The 25,162-nt window shown below is 42.7% G+C and overlaps 1 protein-coding gene, 1 long non-coding RNA gene and 1 other non-coding gene across 7 annotated transcripts in view; all 3 read left to right on the forward strand.

The window, feature by feature from the left end:
- The first annotated feature begins 409 nt into the window (after positions 1-409).
- On the forward strand, positions 410-4,478 carry LOC140915758 (uncharacterized). The gene is made up of 4 exons (XR_012160275.2): positions 410-606; positions 1,337-1,411; positions 3,165-3,265; positions 4,200-4,478. It is a non-coding gene; the product is annotated as an uncharacterized LOC140915758 (long non-coding RNA).
- Positions 3,790-3,988, forward strand: LOC140916683 (small nucleolar RNA SNORA74). The gene has a single exon (XR_012160597.1). It is a non-coding gene; the product is annotated as a small nucleolar RNA SNORA74 (small nucleolar RNA).
- Positions 4,479-11,099: 6,621 nt separating the features above from the next.
- The window catches only part of MATR3 (matrin 3), a 44,448-nt gene continuing 30,385 nt past the window's right edge, over positions 11,100-25,162 (forward strand). For 2 of the 5 annotated variants that reach the window (XM_073356009.1, XM_073356012.1), the window contains exons 1-2: positions 11,100-11,207; positions 24,055-25,119. In XM_073356009.1, coding sequence (XP_073212110.1) covers positions 24,217-25,119 — 903 coding nt within the window. In that variant the 5' untranslated portion in view covers positions 11,100-11,207; positions 24,055-24,216. The other 3 variants (XM_073356011.1, XM_073356010.2, XM_073356013.2) reach the window with 3 other exon arrangements.

Genomic DNA, 25,162 nt, shown 5'->3' on the forward strand with positions numbered 1-25,162 from the left:
AAGCTACGTCATGAGGTCCCTTTGTCACTGAAGAGGATGCCCATTGGGGAGGGGGCTTGTCAGAGCGATGTCTCTCTTTTCCCACCAGGACTGGAGAAGACGCTGCATGAGAGGCAGCTGGTCCCTCTGTTTGGCACAAGACAGGAGGGAGCTACCTGCAACCCCATTCTTGAGCCAACCTGCCCACAGCATGAATCCACAGCCATCCTCCAGCACCTAAAGCCACATCCCACCACAGCCAAAAACCCCATCACGCCAAGCCACAGCGCCTCCTCTCCCCAGTACCCCGAGCACCCCACTGCCCCCCACCATCCCAAACCACAGCGCCCGCCCCCACGCACAGGCGTCGCCTGAATCCTGCGCAGGCGCATTGGAGCGCACCCGCCTGCGCTTGCGCCTCTGGGTGAGGCGGAGGCGGGAAGCAGCCGGCGCTGGGCGGGGTTTGCGAGTGCGCGCCCTGCCCTCCCGGTCTGGCGGCCTCGCCTCCTTCCTTTCCTCTCTCGGCTGGCGCTGGTTAAGGGTGCTGCGCACGGGGCTTCCAAGCTATGCGGCATGGTAGCGGCCGGCCTGGGCCCGGAGCTGCCGCCCCGTTGGGGGAGAAACTCAGTATGTGACCCCCGGACGTGGGGTGGAGGGTGAAGGCGAGGCTGGGCTGAGCAGCGGGGTGCAGAGCCCTCCTACGCCGGGCCGGGTGAGCGGCCACGTGCGCTGGCTCCGGCGGGGCAAGGTTGGGCTCCCTGCTGTACTGGCCCTGCTTCCTTGGGGCCACCCACGTGCAGCTGAGACCCGGCAGTCTTCCTGCGGCTGTGAGGGGCCTGGCCCTTCGTCCACAGCAAGCCTCCTGGGGCTGCTGGGCTGGACCCAGCAATAACAATCCTGAACTCTCCTGGAGCACTTTCCGTCAGTAGTGCCCAAGGCACAGGGAGGGAGGTGATCTGCCCACGGTCACCTAGCCGGCCAGCGGCAGGGCCTGGAACTAAAACCCAGGTACTCCCCGAGTACCAAGCCAGTGTCCTAGCTGCTAAGCTGCACTGCCCAATGCACCTTGCTGCTCAGTTGATCTCATTCATTGAGTGTTTTACCAGAAGACGGGCAGTCCCAAGACGCTTTTACAGGTCACAGCTGCTGGCGTGAGGGTTGGTTTTGAGGCGATTCATTGCAAATATGTAAACCGGGTTAGATCCGCTCCTAAACTCAGACATTTTTGTGTGTGCACATAGGGATGACAAGGGAACAGGATCTGTTAATTTTATTTTTAAAATGTCTGCATGGATTTAAGTTAGTGCTGCTGAAACAAATGTTTTGGATATTTATGCTGATGTGTCTTTTCTTTCAGGGAAGATAGTGAAAATCTGAAAAGGGCAAGAAAAGCAAGCATGCAAAAGCAGAAACTTGCTTCTTCCTCTGAGAGGTTGGTGTTAGCAAAAATGTTGCTAATAGAATGTAGTCTTTATGAAAAATATTGTTGGTTATATGATGCTTGGCAATCAGGAAAATATGGTGACCAGTTCCTACCCTGAGACTTAATAATGGGGTTTTGTTTTTTTTAATGAGTTCTTAACAGGAGAGTGGGGTGGGGGGAGAGAAAACCTTTTGTAGTGATAAACACCCATTTTTTCATGGTCTGTGTGTATAAAAACATCTTCTGTATTTTCCACAGTACGCATCCAATGAAGTGAGCTGTAGCTCACGAAAGCTTATGCTCAAATAAATTGGTTAGTCTCTAAGGTGCCCCAAGTACTCCTTTTCTTTTAACTTTTCTAGTACTTCTTGTGGCCAGTAGCATGCTTCTTAGGCAGTGCCATCAGGCTCTAAAGCACTTGTCTGTACTCAGTGGTGATCAGTTATTGAGGGTCACTTTATACCTTTGATGGTGTTACACTGTTCGGAGAGCATTTGCCTTGTAAATCTTGTGTCGGGGAAGTTTTATTAATTTTGACTGATAACAGGTTTTTGTGGTATTTAGCATTCCTTAACTGATATTAATGCATTAAGTTCTCTGGATGCTAATACACTTGAATTAACATTTGTCCACGCATACCTTACTCTCACAAAACCCACTTAATCTTCTGGAGCCTGACATTTTCTTTTTAAATATTTAGGCATGGCTAACTTGTGCTTGCAAATACCATGACTGTGAGCTTGTTTGGGTGTACAAATGACCTGCTGGATGCATAACTTAGAACTGTAACTTGTTTATTTGTCAGGTATCAGGGGTGGCTGTGTTAGTCTGTATCCACAAAAACAATGAGGAGTCCCATGGCACCTTAAAGACTAACAGCTTATGCCCAAATAAATCTTTCTGAAGAAGTGGTTTTTTTATTCACAAAAGCTTATGCCCAAATAAATCTGTTAGTCTTTAAGGTGCCACCAGACTCCTAGTTGTTTTTATTTATTTGTATAATGGTAGGGCCAAAGAATTTCAGTCGAGGATCAAAGCCCCCTTGTGCTAGGCACTGTTCAGATAAGTAATAAAGAAAACAGTCCCTGCCCCCAGATAGCCTACAGTCTAGGTGTCAGGATGCAACTGATGGTAACATGGACCCTACTTAGTGGGTGGCAGGGAGGAAGAGGTAATAAAACAGTTTAGCTGAAGAAACAGCAGCCTCAACATGCTTTCCCAGCTAGTGCCATATGCTGAAACTTGTAGACATGACAGAGGTTGGCTTTAAAGAGGATACGATTCTGATTTTACAAACTGTAGGCCCAGTTTAGCTTTTTTAGCATGGAGGATTGCCTGGAATCTCTCTGTTTCTGTTTTATTTCAAAGTCATCACAGCAATTCTATGGAGCCAATTAACTTCCCTTTGCGAATTGGGCTTGTGAACTGAATTTTGATTACTAGAACAGGAGTGCTTTTAGATGTGAAACTGAGTTCGTTCTTCAGCTGACTTTCAGATCAATGGATGAAATACACAAGACTTTGTGCATTTCTGTAAATTATTCTATGCAGCATATGTGGGGAAATTGACCCCTTTGCCTCACTGTAATTAAATGCAAAGAATATTTGGTCAACAAATCCTGTTTAAGTGGAATTCTTTGTAATGTTCACTTCGGGAAACCTCCTTAGTACTTCCACAATTCAAACCCCAGCTGTTCAATATGTATTAGTTTAAAAGATATCTGACACTCAAGATGTGCTGTCTCTCTCTGTTCTGTTTAAGGTATCATAACTGGTCTGCAGCTTGTGCATCCATAAGGGGAACAATGTAAACCAAGAGTCTCAGGGGAGCAAAGAGCTTTCTGCAAAATTAAGACTTGACAGGTAACTCTTCCTAGGCACTGAAGAGATCTAATGAGCCTTACAAAATGTGGGAGCAGCCAATGAAGCACATTCAGTTCTGTCTTAAGAAGAAAGCGGTTCTTCTCATCTCACTAACTTATTTCTTAGGAAATGTCTCCTTTGGGCTTAGCTCTGTAGATGTGAAACAATATTTAATGCAGTTAGGGTGTGGGGTGGGGAGAAACCTTTGAAATTTCCTGGTGTAAATCCCTCTGTGAGCCACAAACAGTGATGGGCAAATTGAATATTTGATCAGTAATATTCAAAATACTCAGCCTTTGCTGGTATTTGAATGGGGTGCCTGCTGGGGCAGCACTTCCAGCCTGGGAGTGCTAACCAATGCTCCTCTAGTTCAGCCTGGCTTGTAGCAGATTGCTAGAGGAAGTGTTTTTCAGTGAGGCAAGACCCAAGTGAGGGGAGTTTAGATATACACTACTCAAAGGAATGTCCGTTTGGGGGTATTTCTCTTACACGCTTTCCAAAGCATGGAAGGTCTGTTTATTTAATCCAGCAGTTGTCAGCTGCCCAGTGCAGTTCTGTGCCTGTGCTAGTGTTACACTGCTGGGAGAGAAACGTGCCATCAAAGTTACCTGGTACTGCTGGTACTGTTCTGGTGCCTGTCAGTGCCAGGTTTTGATAGCGCTTTGCATCCTTGAGAGTGGAATAACTCTCTGTAGAGTTAGTCCTAGACTGGATGCGAACACAATCATCTCCCTGCTGTACTGTAATATAAAATGGGGCTGCAAATGCTTTTTTTTCCTCCTCCGATCCACCCTTCTGAAAATTAGGCACAGGCTGGTCCAATCATGGTCTCTTTTTAAATATAAAAATGCAGACAATCCCCACCCCTGTTCTTTTTTTCCTGTGAAATATGGATCTTTAGGGCTCCACTGGCTGACTTGTTTTTTTTTCCTAGTTACAGATAAAAGCCTTCTCGGTTGGACTGATTATTGCAGGAGTGAGGCTAGTGGGGGCAGCAGTAGTTGCCTGAAGAGAAGAGAGGAACTGTTGCTGTTGCTTTAAAGCAGGGGTCGGCAACCTTTCAGAAGTGGTGTGCAGAGTCTTCATTTATTCACTTTAAGGTTTCGCGTGCCAGTAATGCATTTTAACGTTTTTTAGAAGGTCTCTTTCTCTGAGTCTATATATTATATAACTAACTATTATTGTATGTGAAGTAAACATTTTGAAAAACTTGTTTAAGAAGCTTCATTTAAAATTAAATTAAAATGCTGATCTTACGCTGCTGGCCCACTCAGCCTGGTGCCAGCCTGGGGTTCCGTTCACCTAGGCTGGCAGCAGGCTGAGCGGGGCCTGCGGCTGGGACCCTGGCTGGCAAGGGGCTGGCAGCCAGAACCCCAGACCAGCAGTGGGCTAAGCGGGGCCAGCGGCCGGGACCCCAGACTGGCAGTGGGTTGAGTGGCTCAGCCTGCTGCTGGTGAAGGGTTCAGTTTGCTGGCTCCTACCAGCCAGGGTTCCGGCTGCTGGCCCCGCGCAGCCCGCTGCCAGTCTGGGATCCCGGCCCTGCCCATATAGAATGAGTACCTACCTTCTCCCTGGTTCTAGCCCATTCTCTGCCTCTCTCGCTCTGCACTGAGCTTAGGGTGGGACTGCACTGAGCACAGGGCTGGGGGCGAAGGAGCAGGTTGGGGTGCAGGGTCTGGCCAGGAGCTAGAATGAGGGAGGGGGGTCAGGGTTGGGGCAAGAGGTTTGGGTGTGGAGTGCTTACGTGGGCAGCTCCCATTTGGTGTGAGGGGTACAGGTGGGAATGTGGGAGGGTGCAGGAGCTCCTGTTTGGTGCTCAGGGTGGGGGTGTGCAAGAGTCAGGGCATGGGGTGGGGGGGGCTGGGTATGTGTGGGGGAGTACTGGGGTCGTGAGGGGGTGCAGGGGTCAGGGCAGAGCGCTGGGTGTGTGTGGGGTGCAGGGGGCTGGCGGTGTGTGAGGGGGGTGCAGGACTCAGGGCAGGGGGTTGGGGGGGTGTGTATGTGGGGGGGATGTAACAGTCAGGGCTGTGGCTGGGGTTGTGGGCGTGCTCCCAGCCCCCTGCCCAGAGCGGCTCACAGCAGGGGGCTGGAGGGGATATGTCCTGATTCCACCCCCCTTTCCCAAGGCCCCATCCCCACCTCTTCTCCACCTCCTCCCCAGAGCAGCTGTGGGCTCCGCTCGGCTTCTCTCCCTCCCTCGCAAGGGCCATCAGCTGAGAGGAGGAGGGGCAGGAACGCAGTACGCTGGGGGAAGAGGCGGGGGACAGGGCAGCTTGCCTGCCCTGCAGCAGCAGTGGGCAGGACCAAGCTTCTTCATCCTGCCTGGGGGTGGGGGGGGGGGCGGAGAAGAGCAGGCCAGGGCAGGCAGGATTTTTCATGGCACACTGCTGCCTGCTGGGGTCCTGGCCTGGGTTCAGCAGTGGGCTGAGCGGGGCTGGCGGCTGGGACCCAGCAGGCAGCAGCATGCCATTAAAAATCGGCTTGTGCGCTGTTGGTTGCCGACCGCTGCTTTAAAGAGTGACTGCCAACATATTTAGAGAGGTAGGAGTAAGCATGTGAGTAGTCTCAGGCCTTGAATGGGACTATTCCTGTGCAGAAGTGTTTCCAGAGTAGGAGCCTAGTAAGATAAAACATGAAAGGTGGGGAGAAGGATGACATGGATTGATGGTTTCCTCTCACCCTTTTTATTAAAATTTTATTTAAAAATAAATACTAGGCTTTTGGGGTTTTTTTTTTTTTTTTTTTTTTTGGTTTATTCCAGTTGTTTGTTTAACCCTGCCTGCTCATCTTGTTGAAATTAGTGCTTTAACCTAAAATCCCTTTTGGCTGCACCATAGCCCATTGACCACTTCTGCCTGCCTGGGGTTAGTGATCAGCAGTTCCCTGTGGGAGGGAGGGGGTGTTCTGAGGTGGTTGTCCCCTGTGGGTGTGTGAAAGTCAGTTCCAGCTCCTCCTGGGTGACAGGGACTCCTTAAAATATGCCCCTGGGATGATGAAGTGCCAGGACCTTCTGTTTCATAGGGGTGAAAGTGCATGCTGGGTGTCTGGTAACCCATTCTCTACTGCAGGGGTGGGCAAACTATGGCATGTGGGCCGGATTCGGCCCACGGGATTGCCACCCCTGTGGTGCCGCGGGCCCCGCGCTGCTGCTGGAACTGGCCAGCACCAAGTCCCTGGGGGATGGGGGGCAGAGGGCTCTGTGTGTTGCCCTCACTTGCAGGCACCACCCCCTGCAACTCCTGTTGGCTGGGAACAGGAAACCATGGCCAATGGAAGCTTCGGGGGAGGTACCTGCAGGTGAGGACAGTGCACGGAGCCCTCTGCTCCCCCTCTCCCAGGGGCCGTAGGGACGGGGTGCCAGCTGCTTCTGGAAGTGGTGCGGGGCCAGGACAGGCAGGGAGCCTGTCTTCGCGCTGCTGCCACCCCAGAGCCGCTCCAGGTAAGCAGCGCTGGCCGGGAGCCCACACCCCGAACCCCTTCTGCACCTCAGCCCCCTGCCCTGAGCCCGCTCCTCATAGACTCATTCAGTTTAAGGTCAGAAGGGATCATTATGATCATCTAGTCTGACCTCCTGCACAATGCAGGCCAGAGAATCTCACCCACCCACTCCTGTAATAAACCCCTAACCTATTTCTGAGCGACTGAAGTCCTCAAATCATGGCTTAAAGACTTCAAGGTGCAAAGAATCCTCCAGCAAGTGACCAGTGCCCCCACGCTGCAGAGGAAGGTGAAAACCCCCCAGGGCCTCTGCCAATCTGCCCTGGAGGAAAATTCCTTCCAGACTCCAAATATGGCAATCCGCTAAACTGAGCATGTGGGCAAGACCCACCAGCCAGACACCCAGGAAAGAATTCTCTGTAGTAACTCAGATCCCACCTCATCTAATATCTCATCATAGGCAGGGCTGGATTACCCTATAGGCAGACTAAGCACGTGCATAGGGCACCAGCAAAGCAGGGGGGGCACCAAAAAAAAGAGATTTTTTTTTTGGAAAAAATTTGATATTTGATATTTCAAAAAAAGCACTGAAATGTCATCATGGGAAAAATCAGAACTTTGTTAGACTTCCTTACACTCCACTACATGCTCTTCCCCCGTTTTTCTGTTCTCTTTTTATTACTTACGCCCACCTAAACCAGGGGGGCGTCCTACTAATGTAGATCGAAATAATGCGAGGAAATCAGATCCTTTCATGTATTGCAATAACTTTGTTTTATTATTGATATATTCTTCTGAGTTATAAGTACTTGATTTGTTTATATATATATATATATATACACACACACACATAAAAATAGTGTATGTTGTGTAATTTTTTTTTTTTTTTTTAAGTTCAGATAACTGAGATAAGGGGTGGGATGAAACGTAACCAACTAAAATAATTTCTGCAGAAGAAATAACAATTGTGAAAATGTGCTGGTAGTGACAGAAATTTAGAAATGAATTACAATATTTAATGCTTTTCAGGATTATAGCACTAAATGGTGTTCCACTTGATTAAAAATCCCCAATTCAAATACTTTACATCTGAAAACACACTTGTCAACTTTTTCTTATCCAGCTAGAAATTGACCTTTGAATCAATACTCTACAAATTATATACACACAAATTTTCACTGCCCAAAGCAGTTAATATTGGAAAAATTGTGTTCACTTATTCAGATGCTAACTTCTGAAATAGATTAACACAGTTTTACAGGTCATATGAAAAATATAGAATAGTTATACTGTTCCCTAAAAGACACAGTTGCACAAGAAAGCATGTGGTATATGGACAATTTATACACCTCAGTAGGTGTTTGAGAAACTGCTATAATACAATTTTAAACTATTCCTATCCTGTCAGAGCTGAACACAGAGCTCACAAGACCAACCCTGTGGTTGCTCCACCTCAGACATGCAGCAAGAAAAAGTTGGGGAGGGCCATTACCTGAAGTGAGGGGCAGAACCCTGGAAGCTCTTGTTGACAGTGAGAGTGATGATCTCATCCTGGCTGTCCCTTTAGGGATCAAGGTGGGTGAAGCTCTCCCTAGTCCACTTTCTTCTCATAATTGACCAAGGTCTCAGATGGGTGAATCAAGATCCTCTTCCAGGCCCAGAAGCTCTCAATATTCTTAGCTCCTTCTGCTTCCCTCTTTACAAGGCTGAGGAGAGGGAAGATTATGCGCCACCCTCTGTGCAGATCCACAGGACCAGATTAGTCCTCAGTAGACATGGAAATGGATCAGATGGTAGGGTAAGATCTCCTTTGTGTTCCTGCTGACCATGGCTTTGGAACAATTGAAGAGAGACAGAAGCTAGAGAAACCACTGAGGTTTGACTCTGATCTTGGTGCTGGCTGGGACAAGACATTAGGATTTTAATACTGTATCGATTGCTGTGCAGGCAGTCTAATGTGAAGAAAATATCCAAACTGGAATAAAGTCAGGACAGTGGGGTTATCCTTTGCTTTTGTGCTTGGAAAAAGTGTCATGGGATTTATCATTCAATAAGTTTTCTGTTGATGCTTTACAAACAAAAAGTCATTTCCTATCACAGATATTACAATCTAAATTTGACTTTTAATGGGCAAAAGTAGTCAGGTTGTCTTACATCTCATCTAAAAAGCTTTATCATTTATCATTGCTACTCTACAGTACTGTAGCACAAAATGGAGTTAGTTAAATGGATTAAATATATTCTAAGGTTAGATTTATGTGTCTGTGTTCTAAGGATTTGATGCTGGAACTTTATAAATTCTGCATTTCCTATAATTACTCTCCCAGCTCTTTAACAACATCAGTATAGATTTAGTGCTAATTCTCCCCCTTTTCAAATTGTTCCAGGCAATGAAATTATCTTGTTGTTTTCTGTGCCCTGAAATGGATAAAAAAAAATAGTTTTTCCCTGACTGGTGACTTCAAACAGGAGGCAGTTCCCCTTCCACCCCCAAAAGCTCATAATTCAGGTATAATTGGACTATACCATATTGAAGAGTGAATTCATCTCTCCCCTTTGCAAAGCAACCAAAGCAAATCAGTCTCGTAAACTTTGCCCAGTCTGAAAATTTAATTGGAGTGAAAAGTATTGATTATGAAATAATTTCCACAACCTGAAAGTGACAGTACAATTTCTACAATTATTTTGGTCACCAAGCCTTCAGCTCCACACACACAAATGGAAGTACAATACCATTCTGTCTTCATGTGACTGCAAGGTGGCATCACAACTTTAGTGGAAAGGATTACATACAAAAGTCAGTGTTCTTATATTTTTACCAGGATCTCCTAATCTACAACAAAGGTTTGTAATGAACCTAGTATGCAAGGAGTGCCTGTTGCCTCAAACATTTTGGGGACAGTAACATCTTTTTTCATTCGATAAAGCAGTCAGTTTAGATTCAGGGTGAAAGAGTATGATTGCACTGACAACAGTTACAAGAAGCCTGAGCTAAGGAGCTATACAAATTCCAGGTCTTAACTGGCCAGGACAGAAACTCGAAGCGCATTAGCATCACTATACTGACCAAATTCTAGTTTGGGTAATTAAAGTACCTGGGTAATTTCAGTTGGAGCCAGTATTCTTTTTCATTTCCTGTCCTGTGCTGTTGCCTAGCATTGCTGAGTGCTGAATGGTTTCCACTTTCTAGCCAGTGTCAGTTCTGAGCGCTTGATTCATGGCTTAGAAAACCTATCTGAGGTAGTCATACAGTAGTGGAGCTCAGCAGGAGCGGACATGTTCCTGTGCCACTAATTATGGCCTTACAAGAGCTTGATGGGCATCTCACCTTGTGGTCTGCATATAATCTAACCTTAGGTCAGGAATTAAGCATCTGGCAAGGGAGTGAGCGGACCTCTGTCATCTCAGACTTCTGTGCAACTTCACACACCCTCAGTTTTCAAAATCCTAGGGCTGTCACTGGGTGCTATGGGGGATGCTGTGATATGCTGGGGCAGTGCGAATCTAGGCAGGTCAGGACGTTACTGAACTCCCCACTGCCCCCTTATCTACGGTTTGTCACTAAACCACCTGGTATGATCGATCACTGCCGCTAACTTCCGGACAAAGGCCTTGTTCCTGTCTAGTGGGGTAGGGGCCCGTGAGAGGAGTAGGCTGACATGTGGAGGGCTGGCTGGGCATAGGCCTACTGCTGGTGAAAGTCAGGGGCCTGAGGGGGGTGGGCTTGGGGCAGGCCTGTGCTGGTGATAGTCAGTGGCTTGTGAGGAGAGCAGACCAAGGGGTGGGGACCTGGGCGCAGGCCCACGTTGGTGACAGTCAGGGGCCCATGAGGGAAGGTGGGGAGGGGGAAAGGTTGGGCGCAGGTCTGGCCTGGTGACAGGCCCATGAGGTGAGCAGGCCGAGGTGAGGGGCAGGGCCTTGGCACAGGCCTTTGCTGGTGACTGGGTCCTGTGAGGAGAGTAGGTGCGGGGGAAGGCTGGGCACAGGCCCATGCTGATGACAGTCGGGGACACGTGAGGGATCACGCCGAGGTAGGGGCGGAGGGCCCGGGCACAGAGCCATAGCTCGCCCCCGCCTAGTTCAATTCATCCCTCGCGCGGATCTGGAGAGAGAGAAAGAGAGCGGGGAGAGATAACTGGACTAACTATCGCGAGAGTTCTCCAAGAGAACAAGAGATGTGGCGTGGCGGCAGTATGCGCGGGAGAATAAGGGCTTCCACGAGATCTCGGTGAGACGGCAACAAGTTTCGGGCGCAGGCAGGTAGCCTCGCGACATCTCAGAGGTAGCAACACGGTGGGAATTCGCCAAATCTCGGAGAAGCAACTGAGTGTGTGTGCGCGCGCGGAGGGGTAGTCGTTATCTCGCGAGAGCACAGTGAGAAGTGTTTGTTTGTGGGGGTATCGCGAGAGGTGTGAGGCTCGCGCACGGGCGGCAGCCACCTCCCCCCCGCTGGAGCCGTTGGTGGTGGTGCGACAGCGGATGGAGACGCTATCGCGGGCCTGAGGTAGGCGAGGGGCTGGGATTCGCTGTCCCCGCCATGTTAGGAGCTGGTGTTGGCTGTTCCTCCTCTCTCTCACCGTGAGGGCAGCGACGGGGGCCTGGGCCGCTGGTGACCGGAACGGGTAGGCCGGGCTCTACGGGAGGTGGTGACAAGTCTCTGCTCAGTGGCCGAAGCTTATGGCGGGTGTGTGTCCCTGGTGGTGTCGGGCCTGATGGCGACACAAGCGGGGCTTCAGTCGGCCCCTGGGGACAGCAGCGCACGTGCGAAAGCTAAGCGGAGACTTCGGCGGGGGGGGAGAACAGTACAGCGCCCCCGGTCCAGGCCGCTCAGCAGGCCTCCCCTTCGCCGCGCTGCAGCCCTGGCTCGTGCGGGCCTGGTTTCCTCCATTGTCGTGCCTCGCGGCGCGCGCCCCCTCTCCCCGGCTCGCAGTATTACGCTCTGCCCTTCCCCCTTAGCGAGCCGTGTGGACCCATGCCTTGCTATTGGTGCTTCCCTGGGCCGGTCACAGTGCCTCCTCCGCTGTACAGCGCTGCGCGTTCCTGAGCATGGATCGTCTCGTGGGGCCTCCCTACCACATACCGTACTCGCGCACCCTGCCTGGCCCCGATCGTATTGCAACGTGAACTTCGCCTGTCTCCAGGCACAGATCGTGCTGTGCTGTGCGAACTCCCTGATTCTGATGACCCCATATGAGTGAGTGCGTGCCTCGCTCCTGGTTTCTGTCCCTTATAGGGGTTGCCTGCTTTCCCCCACATTGCTCTTCATTGTGGTTCTGAGACACGCAGCGTCCTGCTGGGCCCCTTCAGTTGCAGTTCAGTATACTCACTCTTCTCTAGCCTGTTTCACCACGTTGGATAACCCAGCCCCATACCACGTGGTGAACTTGCCTCTAGTTGCTGTAGGTTCCTGGCCTGTGTTCAGATGCAGGGGACTGGTCGGTGACTCAGGAACGCTGGTGTTTAAGCATATAAACCGTGTCCTCAGGTGGATGTGCCCCAGGTGAAGTTTTTGTTCTTCCCATATAGACTGTGTGGGGTGAGCAGCCTGCTTCATAAACACACATTCTGAGCCTAAAGAGCACATTAATACATGTGCCTTCTGTTAATAGCATTTCTGAAGGCTGTTGCTCCTGAGGAGTTCCAGAGATGTCTATCCTGGCCAAAGGCAGAGAGGAAAATATCAACTTTAAAAACATATGTTTCTACTCTGTTTCACTTTCATGGAACTTGAACCATATGTGTGCTGCAAGTACTGCACAGGCATGTTTAAATCTTTGCCTCCTGGGCTCAGAAAAAGAAAACTTGTCATTTACACCTTTAAAATGATATATAACGTCCCTTTTAATAGAATACCATTAACTTGAAATCTAGTGAACTTAAAAAAGTGAACTGAAATTACCTTAAGTGTTACACACATCCCTCAGTGTGCCCCACTCCACTTTTTGTGGTTCTATAGTTGCATTTTCTTTTTTAGAACAGAAAATTATTCTGTTGCCACTAGAGAGAGCCAGACAAATAGGCAACTAGGGCCCTGATTTAGCAGACATGCACATGTTTTAACTTCATGCACAGGGCCTAAGTGACCACATACAAAACGCTGTTAAATGCATAAAATAGGGGGGGAAAGAGAGATATTAAAAAGCTTTGAGTTATAGCTACATTAGCATTACTTTCAACTTTAGGTTAAAAATCCTCGGACAGAAATACGACTTTAAAAAGGTCAAATGTCCTATTTAAATGTTTATTTGCTTTACAAAGCATACAGTTTGGGCTAGAACTACCTGATAGTGCCCTAAATATAGAAAGTAGTAAAAGCTTATTGTTTAATGGTCTTTGGCTATATTTTAAATTAAAAAAACCAAAGAACTTTAGCTTAAAGAATTCTCGAGTTTCATGAAGCTCAAAGAACATAAGGGGTCTTGTTTTTCCATCCAGAATGAGATAAGCAGCTCACATCTAGGAGACTTAATATTCTTTGTTTAATTAAAAAAACCCTTGATTATTAAGGGTTTTTTTTTAATAGGGTTACCCATCATTGGTGTGTGAGTACCTTACCTTTATTTATAAAAGCATCAGAAGAAAAATATTATTCTGTCTCCCAAATGTTGAAACATTGTACTACGTGCAAATGCAATACACATATTTGTCTTAATCATTTTCTGTTTAATGAATTATAAAAAAAAAAAAAAAAGTAAAGTCTGCTCTAGTTTTAGAATAATGCTCCATGTATCTAAATAATGAGGAGTCTGCACCGGACTCCTCGTTGTTTTTGTGGATACAAACTGACAGGGCTACCTCTCTGATGCCATGTATCTAAATGTTGACTCAATAATTGCAACCTAGGTTAATGGGAACCTTTTGAGCTCATCTGTTCAGTCACAACGACATATCCACACTTTTTATATAAAGTGATAATAGGATATTTCAGAAGGGAAGGAATGAACAACAAATTATCTTCTAAATAGGGACTCTGTTTATAACAGGGTCTTTATTTTTTGAAGAGTTCATCTGCAGAGTATTCCATACTTGAAGACTTTACAGTTAGTTGTGATTTGGAAATAACTGGGATGCTACAGGCATTCCAAGACTAAATGATTCAAGAGTAACTAATAGAGTAAGTACTTATAAACTGATCCTGCCTACAACTTTTTCTATCCCCTAGTTTTATCAGGAATATCTGCATCATAAAAAACAGGAAGAACTTTCAAATACCCCAGAATGAATTAGGGAACCATGCTGAATTCACTTCTAAAAATTCAAATATTCATTAACAGGAGAAAATCAGGAACTGATAGATTTCCTCCCTTGCCATTTCCATACAAATAAAAAGTGCTAGTGAGATGTTGTAAAGGAGAAAGATGGGGACTAGGTAAGTTCCCATCTAATAGAGCTTTGGTTAGATCTGCCACAGACAATGGGAAGAGAGATTGCTGCAGCCAAACACAAAAGGAATTGATCTCCATGTATCTATTCCTGTGCTGCTTGCCTCTGTGCCAGTTGACTTCTTGATTGGTTGCCATTTGCTGATCAGAGAACTAATCAAAAATTCTTAGAAATAAGTATAAATGCCTCCTAGTATTTCTGTGCTTTCTCAGTTTTCACACATGTATTATGATGTCATCTTAACTTAAACAAAGGGGTTTTTGGTTTCGGCAGTAAAACTGTTGAATGAACCATCACGTTGTCTTCTCTGCAAGTAAAATATGTGCCAGCAAGTTCACAAACAGCATTTTTGATCTCATCAGGAAAGAAAATAACTTGGTCCAATTACAGAAATATCTGTAGGTATCAGAGTAGCAGCCGTGTTAGTCTGTATTCGCAAAAAGAAAAGGAGTACTAGTGGCACCTTAGAGACTAACCAATTTATTTGAGCATAAGCTTTCGTGAGCTACAGCTCACTTTATCGGATGGTTGTAGCTCACGAAAGCTTATGCTCAAATAAATTGGTTAGTCTCTAAGGTGCCACTAGTGTTCCTTTTCTTTTTATCTGTAGGTATGCAGTTTTTGTTTAGCTTCTATATCTTGGTGTGTCAAGAGACCTAAGGTTGGGATGTCTGTATTCTGCTACTTGTGACTTGCTCCATCTTTGGGTGACTGTTTCTGATTTAGTGGTTCTCAAGCTTTTGTATTGGTGACCCCTTTCACACAGCAAGCCTCTGAGTGTGACCCCCTTATAAATTAAAACCAATTTTTTTTTTACATTTAACACGATTATAAATGCTGGAGGCGAAGCGGAGTTTGGGGTGGAGGCTGACAGCTCGCAACCCTCCATGTAATTACCTCACGATGCCCTGAGGGTTCATAACAGCAAGTCTTATTTACTTGTTTAAATCTTCCATCTCACTTTCAAAATTCTTGTTATAAATTCTTTGTGTAACTGTAGTGCATAGAGACCCTAATCAAGATTAGGACCTCATTGTGGCAAAGTGCTGTATAAGCACATAGTAATAATGGTCTCTGCTACAGTGAGCTTAAAACCTAAGGTCCCCATCCTTCAGTGGCACATGCACAGGTTGACTCATGGTCCTGAGTGGAGCCTCATGGACTTTAGTCAGGCTCCCCTTGAGTGCAGAAATTTGCTTGACTATCTCACTGTAGGGTCAGGGCCTTTGTTTAAGACAAGCCGTAAATTAATATTAACAACAAGGGGGAAGGAATGCATTTTAGAAAAGGGAAAGAACAGGCTGAAGAATATTTAGATGTTAGATGTATTCAAGTTGGCAGGACCGGATGAATTTCATCCTAAGGTACATTTATAAGCACCTAGAGGATAATAGCCAACATGGATTTGTCAAGAACAAATCATGCTAAACCAATCTAATTTCCTTTTTTGACAGGATCACTGACCTAGACATGATATGTCTTCATTTTTAGTATGGCTTTTGACACAGTCCCACATGATATCTCCTTAGTTGGCTTATGAGACTGTGGCCTAGATGAAATTACTATAAGTTATTATAACTCTGAAAACACAGAGTAGTTAACATGGTTTACTGTCAAACTGTAGTGGGGTCCCGCAAGGGTCTATGCTGGGTCAGGTACTATTCGATGTTTTCATTAATGACTTGGATAATGGAGTGGAGAGTGTACTTATAAAATTTGCTGATGACACCAAGCTGGGAGGGATGGCAAACATTTTGAAGGACAGGCTTATATATAATTCAAAAGGGCTTTGATAAATTGGAGAATTGTTCTGAAATCCGCAAGATGAAATTCAATAAAGACAAGTGCAAAGTACTACATTTAGGAAGGAAAAATCACCGAGATCCAAAATGGGGAATAACTGGCTAGGAAGTAGTATTACAGAAAAGAATCTAGGGGTTATAGTAGATCACAAATTGAATGTCGCCCAACAGAGTGATACAGTTGTGAGAGTGGCTAATATAATTCTGGAGTGTATTAACAGGAGTGTTATACATGACATGTGGAAGATAACGTCCTGCTCTACTCAGCACTTGTGAGGCATTAGCTGGAATATTGTTTCTAGTTCAGGGTGCCAGGCTTCAGGAACAATGTGGACAAATTGAAGAGAGGCCAGAGGAGAGCAACAAAAATGATGAGTTTCAGCAAACCTCAGTTATGAGGAAAATTTAAAAAAAAACTTGTTGTGTTTAGTCTTGAGAAAAGATGGGGGGGAGAGGGAAGGAACCTGATAAGTCTTCAAACATATGAAAGGCTGTATAAAAAGAATGGTGATCAATTGTTCTCCATGTCCACTGAGGATAGGAGTAGTAGTAATTGGCTTAATCTGCAGCAAGAGAGATTTAGGTTAGGTGTTTTAGGAAAAACTTTCTAACTAGAAAGTTAAGTAGCGGAATAAGCTTCCAGCAGAGCTTGTGGAATCCTTGTCATGGCAGGCTTTTAAGAATAGTTTGGACAAACACCTTTTCGGGCCCTGCCTCAGTGGGGTGGGCTAGATGACCTCTTTCGAGCTGGAATGGTCCTGTGTTTCTATGATTCTCTATAGACTGGGTTTAACAAACAGGATTGAAAAAGGGGAGAGGCACAAGGATAGCACCGATAAGGTAATGTGGTTGCATAGGCTAGCTTGTTCATGTGATGAATCTGACTCAGTTACATTTAAAAAAAATCTCTACTCTGTATTTCCCTATTTTCAACTTTTAAAAATAATTCTTGTGCCCATTTATTTTTCTTTAGCTCAGCCTCTTCATTTTTTAAAATCTGTTTTTTCTAGGATTGCTGTTTTGTTTTTAGTAAAGCCTTTGATTAAAAAGGGGGGGGGTAAATAATGATTTTCTGGTTGTCCCCTCGTTTGCATACTTGAGCACAACAAAAATGTATGACTCTAATTAAAAAAAAATTACATATGACTGAGATAGGAAGCAGGCATCTTATTTTTTGACAGAGCTGTTTTGTCTCCACGTCCATGCTGTCTTGAAACTTTCTTAACTTTAAGCTAAAGTTTATTTTTTAACATTGATTTGACGTAACTTATTTTTTTTTGTGATAAAATAAACAATAGAACTTCTTTTACAACAATGGAGACACTGCTTTCTGATGCAGTTATCTGCTACATAGCATTCCCAGGTCTGAAACTGAGGCCCTAATCCTGCAACCTCTTGTGTCTGTGGACACACAATGGATAAAAATAAATACATTAAAATCAATTTTCTATTGAAACTATTTTTATTAAAATTAAAAAAAACTTTTGAAGTTGGCAACCTATGTTAAGGCCTAAACTTACTATGATCTGTTAAAATAGTTTAAATTAAATAAAATTAAGCAGGATATATCTGGCACTGAAGTTTTAGAGAAAGTCAAACAACTGAACTGGTTGAAGTCACTGGCTAAGCAAGTAGAACCAGAATTTGTTGGTGTTATACTGTGTTTTGACAGAAGTAGCCATGTCTGCAGATACAGGGTTGTGTGGTTTTTTTTTTTGTTTTTTTTTTCATTTTAATTTATTCAAGTAGTTCAGTTCAATTATTAGTTCATTCAGAGTTGAGAAATTGGTTGTGAGTTGAAAAAGTAGGAAAGCTTATTTTCCTCTTCCAATCTCAGTAAAAACAAGGTGAGAGAGGCTGAATTCTGCCAGTTCTACAATGGAAGGGTCTGGTGACCAGAAACAATCAGTTCAATTCACTAACTACAGAGAATACTCTCCCTTTGTTTTAATCAGTTTTAAATGCAAAATATGTTTCGATAAATTTTCTTGTGTCCAGCACAATTGAAGTAGATTTATTAAACTAATAAACAATTTTAAAATGCTGTTTTGTGCTCTTTTAATTTCTACTTTTCATCCAAATGCAGTCTCCAGTAAAGTAGTAATCTATAAATAAGAAATGCATCTTTCATAATTTTGTGACATATTAAAAATGTAAAAATAAAGAGTGCAAGCAAATTTATTTAAGCAATTATGTAGCTTACATACATGTATATTGATATAGTGTATTCCTCCTGGTTAGCAATCCGTACCAAATTTAGTGTAAAGGTTTTAGTTGCACTTGTTTAGTTTGTAAATCAACATGTTTTAATGGTTACCAATGAATGAAACTCAACCTTTCCTTAGAAAATTAAAAATTATAAATGCAAAACAAGATTTAAATCAGTGATTGGATTGATTTAAACCAATGCAGTTTAATATGGCAAACTTAATCCTCAGGCTTCTAGGTACTGGGTTTATTTTTCAAGCCATACCCTTTAGAATTAAAGATTGGACAACAATTACAAAAAGTCATTTAATTATAATGGGCTTCTGCTTAAACTAAAGAAAAAATATAGAGATTGTTGCAAACATATTAAGATCTGTATTGATCATTCATAAGTTAGAACAGTTAGCTTTCAAACTGAACAAACTTCAGTCTATTGCATCTGTTTACAATCCTAAACACACACGGCAGATTTTTGGCTCCCTGCAGAAGTGAAACCTGCTTCCTATTAAGAGAAATTACACCTCCATTATAGATACATAACTTATTTAAGGACTGTAGGATCTGTCTTTATATTAGAATAAGTTCTATTAATTATATTTGGTGTGTGTGTGTGTTTATATGCTAAAATTAGCATTTGAGAATAGGACTTGCAAAGCTTTTTAACATATAAACCAGTTATTTTTTGTATTTCATCTGCTCCTGATTCTCCTGCCTGTTTTTGTGACTTTATCGCATTTTCCTATGTTTCCTTTAATCCTTGTTACAGAAACTATAGGAGTTAACTGTTACTAAAAGGTTTTTTAAAAAAAAACCAAAACCCTGAAGTTGGAGGAGTTCTTTTAAGTCCACAGCCTATTCTTTCAGTCTATTTCAGCATAGGAATAGCCAGTTTCCTTACACAGAACAACTTTTTAACAGTGGTATTCTGTTGCTGGAAACAAATGTAGGAAGAAGATTGTGCATGTCTGTAGTTATGGATTATTGCTGTGACTAGTAAAACAAAGTTTGAACAAAGAACATAGGGGTAAGTAAAAAAATTGCGTTGACAGTAGACAGTTATGATTTTTGTTCATATTGGAAATGGAACAGCTGCAATAAACCTGAGTAGATTTACTCTTGTCCACTCACTTCACAAGGTGAGGCAACATGGATGTGGAACATAAAAGACAGACGTTGAAGCTTTTGTCTAATTTTCAAAATGTGTACAGTATTTAATGTCAGTTTATTTTGGTATTGCATATTAATACTATTACAGTCAAATTAGTCAACACTTTTTAATTAAAGTCTTTATGTGCTCATGTTTGTGTTTTGCTGTCTGAAATTTGGTACACAGTCTCAACTAGAGACTAGGGTTTTTATTTAAACTTATTTAAAAACTATTTTCGGGAGTGTGCAAACGAGCTTCAGAGGCTTTATACACTTTTGAAAATTCATCCCATTATTAAATGGTTTTTGGTGACATATGTAGATTATATAAACATTTGTGCCATAACATGTGTATCAGTCCTTAAAGACTAAGGGTTGAAATATTCCTTAATGGAAGGGGTGGGGGTGTGTGTTTAGTAGGTCTAATCCTTAAGGAGAAAATTTACACATAGTTTAACACATTAGACTTCGAATTAGCATGTCAAACATGAAAACATTAAGCTGGGTTACATTTTTGACTTTAACTCTTGTTAGTATCCTTTTAAAGGAAGCATTTGTCAGATAATTTAGGTGAAAAAATTGTTTTAAAAAACCCTACAATGTTGTTTTTATGTTTTACCATGATTTTTATTTCAGTAATAGTATTTTTATTTAACCCCTTCCCTCCAAGTGTTTGCAGTACTATATTGGTGCGGGAACACCAGAAAGTGAAACTGACTAGAAACACAAGTTTGATTTTTGAAAATTGTTTGATTTTCATTGTCCAAACTGAGAAATACAAAGAGTAAAACAGCACGAACTATGAAATGTCATTTAGATTTTTAAAACTTTATTTTAATAGCCCAAGGTATTTACACAGGTAAGGAAATTAATTTTTAAAAGTATTTTCAGCCTAAGTGTACCTTTAAAAAGATGCTGCTGCTAAGGTTTGTATGGCCGAAGATTGATGTATCCTTAGAACTTAGACTTATGTAGTGCTATCCATTTGCTAAAGTAGAATGCTTCTTGATTTTCATGGGGAATTTCCACTGAAAATGGATGGCACAATATGGCTGTCAGACTTCTAAATGTTTAGAAACAGAGTATGAATACTGTTTCTATATTAAAATAGAACAAAATCCCAGTACTGTTTGAAAATCAGCATTAATCTGCCTTTGTATATGGCAGCTACACATTCAGTATGGTTCCAATTTTTCTTTTTTGCATTTTGTCAACCTTTCATTAGATTTATTTTGGAGAACTTTCTTGCACAACTTGTTTCTAAAGATTGTTTGGCATTGTTCATGTTTATCTGTAGTTAGTAGCATTTCGACTTTAAAAATGATTTAATGTTGAAATAGCTTTTACTATAAACTCTCAAAGTTTGATATTATCCATTTTCTGACTATAAATCTTTAATTAAAATTTAGATTCCAAAACACATCTGTTACAATTTTATCTGTACTGGGAACAACACTTTCATAGCACTACACTTTGAACTGAGCTAAATCAAACCTCAATTCCTTCCACTGCTTTGATCAGTCATGGTCATCTTGTTTGTGTGGCTCAGTTGATGGCACACTCACTTGGAAGTCAGAAGATCTTGGGGTATAGGTTCATCAGGACTTGTCAATACCTGGTATAGACACTGTACTGCAATCCTTCAAGGGCATGCAGTGATAGAAATGCTGTCTTTTGAATGAGATGTTAAACTTGACCATGTAGAAATTAAACATCCTTTGGTTATGAAATTAGTGGCTCTTATTTCTTTCTTTTTTGTCCCCTTCCCACTTTTGATCTTAATGTACAAACAAAAGACTGGTGGCAATCATCAGATGCCAATGATATGAGGAAATGTTTAGCGACATCCACCCAGAAGCTTAGTTTCCCTCTATATTCTACTTCTTGAAAGTTAACAAGGATAAACAGATTTATGGTATAGTACACAAACTACTAAAAGACCCACAATTCTGTCAGCAGTGGTTTTCCACATAATTGTCTGTCTTCATCCTCTCCTGAGTTTCTTTCCCTGCTCTGTCTTTTCTGTGTTTGTAGTCTTCATTTCTGTTTTTCTGGCTTTCTCTTTTCCTCTTTGCAGATCTGCAGCATCTTTGCAGTTACACTCTGCAGAAGCAATTCATATGTAGAGCCAGGCTACAGAGTGAAACTCAGTTTCTCTCTGCAGCAGAACTCTGAGGTGCTACTACTCAAATACTCCTGGTTTTGTTCAGTGGTATTCTGACCAAAGCTATGGATCGTGAACTCACAATAAGTGTGGCAGGAGGATTAGTGGTGGATCTGCTTTTGAGGGAAACATTACTTTTTGAATAATACTGTAGATAACATTGGTGTCCTGTTCAACTTCTAGTTTAAACAGGTTCTGATGTCCAAAGCTATGTACATCAAGCTATTGCTGGGCATATGGCTGTATGCTCAACCTTTGTTACCAGTTTCTAACTCACCGTTTTGCAAAGTTCCTTGATCAACCTTAAGAAAGGCACTATTAAAAACCAAATTCTGTCCCATGCTACAAATGTGTACATGAACTATACTTTAAGGATTTAAGTTAATGCAGATGTATATAAAATAAAGTAAAATTTATTTCATAGAGTAGTTTGTGAAGTATTTTGAAGGTAGTGTGAACTATTACAGAATGCTGCTACCAACTTTATCTTGAATATGAGCAAGTCTGAACATATTTCTGATACTTGAACATTTAATTGGCTCTTAATTTTACAATACAGTCCAAAAATGTCCCTTTTCCTCCTGAAACTTGTTCAGCTTGAGTCTTGGATCTCACTATTTCACCTAGCCACCTGCCTTCTCTGTCCCTCCCTACATTCTTGTCACTGAGTAATCTGTTGTGCAACTACTGATGTCTGAAGTATCCTCCTACCTTGCCACATCATTTGCTCTTTCCAAATAAGTTTTTCCCATGCTGCTTAATCTTATAGATCCCATCTGAAATATATACAATGGACTGCAAAAGGCTTCAGATATTTTTAACCATTGGTAAAGCAAAATTGTAGTCATAACGTTGGATGCATTGGTGGTGGTCCTTTGTGTTGGCTTTGTGTATTATTCACATCTATTATAGGATTCCCTACATCTCTGATATAAATCATAAATATTTGGTAAAGCATTGATACATATGACATATATAGCATCTTGCACCCCAGAGGATACCAAAGTGCTTTACACTTAAAAATATTGCTGAAAAAATATTTTACTTTAGTCACCACCGAAAAATGGATTTAAATTCAGTATGCAGTTATGAGGATCCCACACTTGTAAACCCCTGCTTGTACTTTTGAATTCTCCTAGTATTGGGAACGGGAAACTCTGCAAGGCTAAGTGCCTGGTGTGTGCCATAGAGCTTCTCCGCTATTCATCTCTTCAGAGGAAGACCCCTGCATTTATTCCCTTGTCTCTCCCCCAAAATGTTTCTTTTCTCTGTTGCAAGGCCATTATGCTTTTATGGGTGAGTGGCCATGCAGGAATTCAACGGGTGTATTCTTTTCAGGACCCAAATGCAGTTGTCCTCTGCTACTAGAGAAGGGCGTTCATATGGGGAATTGGATTGCTTAGGCAGCGCATGCCACAAGTCTGTAGAGGTGTAAATGTGAGGGGAAATATACTACCACACCTCTCCACAAAAATGAAATCCCTTTGAAATACAGCGTCTGTGGATTGGAATAAAACAGCTGTCAAAAAGTGCACAGAAACCCTACAAAACAGTGTAGGAAGTGAAGAATACCATATGCAGTTGAAACTGCAGAAGAAATGTAATTAGGCAGAATATATTACTCTGCTCTAGTATCATAGGTAAATTCCAGATAATATTCATCTCTTGTGAAAAATGCTCAGGGACCTTTAACAACCATCATGGTCATTATCTCAATTTTAAGTCACATCCAAAAGACAGCAGTATCATCAGTGTTTCCTAACAGTGTGTTGGTTCAGAACTGATGGGGATTGGGGGCGGGGAGAATAGCACCATCTTGTGATTTACCAGTGCCTCATCCTGCAGCAATAGGGTTTTCCTTGGACGTCTCCCATCCAAGTACTGACGAAACCTGGCCTTATTTAGCTTGAGATCTGATAGCACAGGCTGATGTGTTATGGCTGTGGTATAGTGAATAGATTCATTTCATATGTGGTATTAACCATATAATTGCAATTTGAGCAAGAGGTCTTATTTACTTTCTACCAAATTAAAACTTTCTACCAAAATTAAAATTTCAACCTTATTTTTCTTGTTCACATCTGTCTTCACTTCAGTAATTTGATTTGACTGCATAAAGGTTGAATATTATGTTTGGTCTTATTTACTAGATCTTATAATAGACGCTTGTTGCCCAAACTTCAGTTACTTATAACTTCCCTTTCGTCCTTTTCTATAGTGGTATAGTTTTCATTTCCAAATGTGTATATGGCAAATTCATCTTGGTTTCCATGGCTTTGTTTTTTTTTTGTGGTCTTCTGGAATTTAGCATAGTAATGTAGGGTGTATACAAAACCATTAAAGATCAAGGCTTGTGTGCTAGTAAACTTGAGATGCTTTCTAACATCTAAAGCTTCTGAAATTCACTTATCTTCAGTATGACTCATTTTTTGTCGGAGAAGACTAGTTTGTATAGGAGGAAAAACTATTGTATTTTTATCTGAAGTAATATATGTAGGTTCTGAGTACATCTCAAATCTGTTTAAGCTATGTAATAAAAGCCTTGTAAGATTGAGATCTTAAATGTTTTTTAGATCAACATGATGCATAAGTTTAAAACTGCATCTGTTTAAAGGGATTTATGACTAAAACTGCTTGTTTTTCTACAGAATTGTCTGGTGTTTCTCAGCTTGAAGAAGATCTACAGTCATTACTGATCCTTTTTTCTTGGCGTTACCATTTTGAAGTGAAGTTTACCTTTCTAGTGTGAGCTTTCTTTTCAGCCATCTTTAAAATTTTGATCCATAAAGTAGACAAGCTATAGTTCTACAATGTCCAAGTCATTCCAGCAGTCATCTCTAAGTAGGGATTCACAAGGTCATGGGCGTGACCTATCTGCAGGAATAGGCCTTCTTACTGCTGCTACCCAGTCTTTAAGTATGCCAGCATCTCTTGGAAGGATGAACCAGGGTACTGCACGGCTTGCTAGCTTAATGAATCTTGGAATGAGTTCTTCATTGAACCAACAAGGATCTCATAGTGCACTGTCTTCTGCTAGTACCTCTTCCCATAATTTACAATCTATTTTTAACATTGGAAGTAGAGGTCCACTCCCTTTGTCTTCTCAGCACCGTGGAGATGCAGACCAGGCCACTAATATTTTGGCCAGCTTTGGTCTGTCTGCTAGAGACTTAGATGAACTGAGTCGCTATCCCGAGGACAAGATTACTCCTGAAAACTTGCCTCAAATCCTTCTACAACTTAAAAGGAGGAGAGCTGAAGAAGGTCCTTCATTGAGTTATGGTAGAGATGGCAGATCATCTACACGGGAGCCACCATACAGAGTACCTAGGGATGATTGGGAAGAAAAAAGGCACTTTAGAAGAGATAGTTTTGATGATCGTGGTCCTAGTCTCAACCCAGTGGTTGACTATGACCATGGAAGTCGTTCTCAAGAATCTGGTTATTATGACAGAATGGATTATGAAGATGACAGATTAAGAGATGGAGAAAGGTGTAGGGATGACTCTTTTTATGGTGAGACTTCGCATAACTATCATAAATATGAAAGTGAGTATGACAGAATGGGTCGTGGTCCTGGTCCTGAGAGATCTCTCTTTGAGAAAAAGAGAGGTGCTCCTCCAAATAGCAATATTGAAGACTTCCATGGATTCTTACCGAAGGGTTATCCCCATCTGTGCTCTATATGTGATATGCCAGTTCATTCTAATAAGGTGAGTTATGCATCAGATGCTTCTATTTTCCTTTACATTGTAG

The sequence above is a fragment of the Lepidochelys kempii genome, chromosome 8 (genome assembly GCF_965140285.1).
Source record: "Lepidochelys kempii isolate rLepKem1 chromosome 8, rLepKem1.hap1, whole genome shotgun sequence".
Lineage (NCBI taxonomy): Eukaryota > Metazoa > Chordata > Testudines > Cheloniidae > Lepidochelys > Lepidochelys kempii.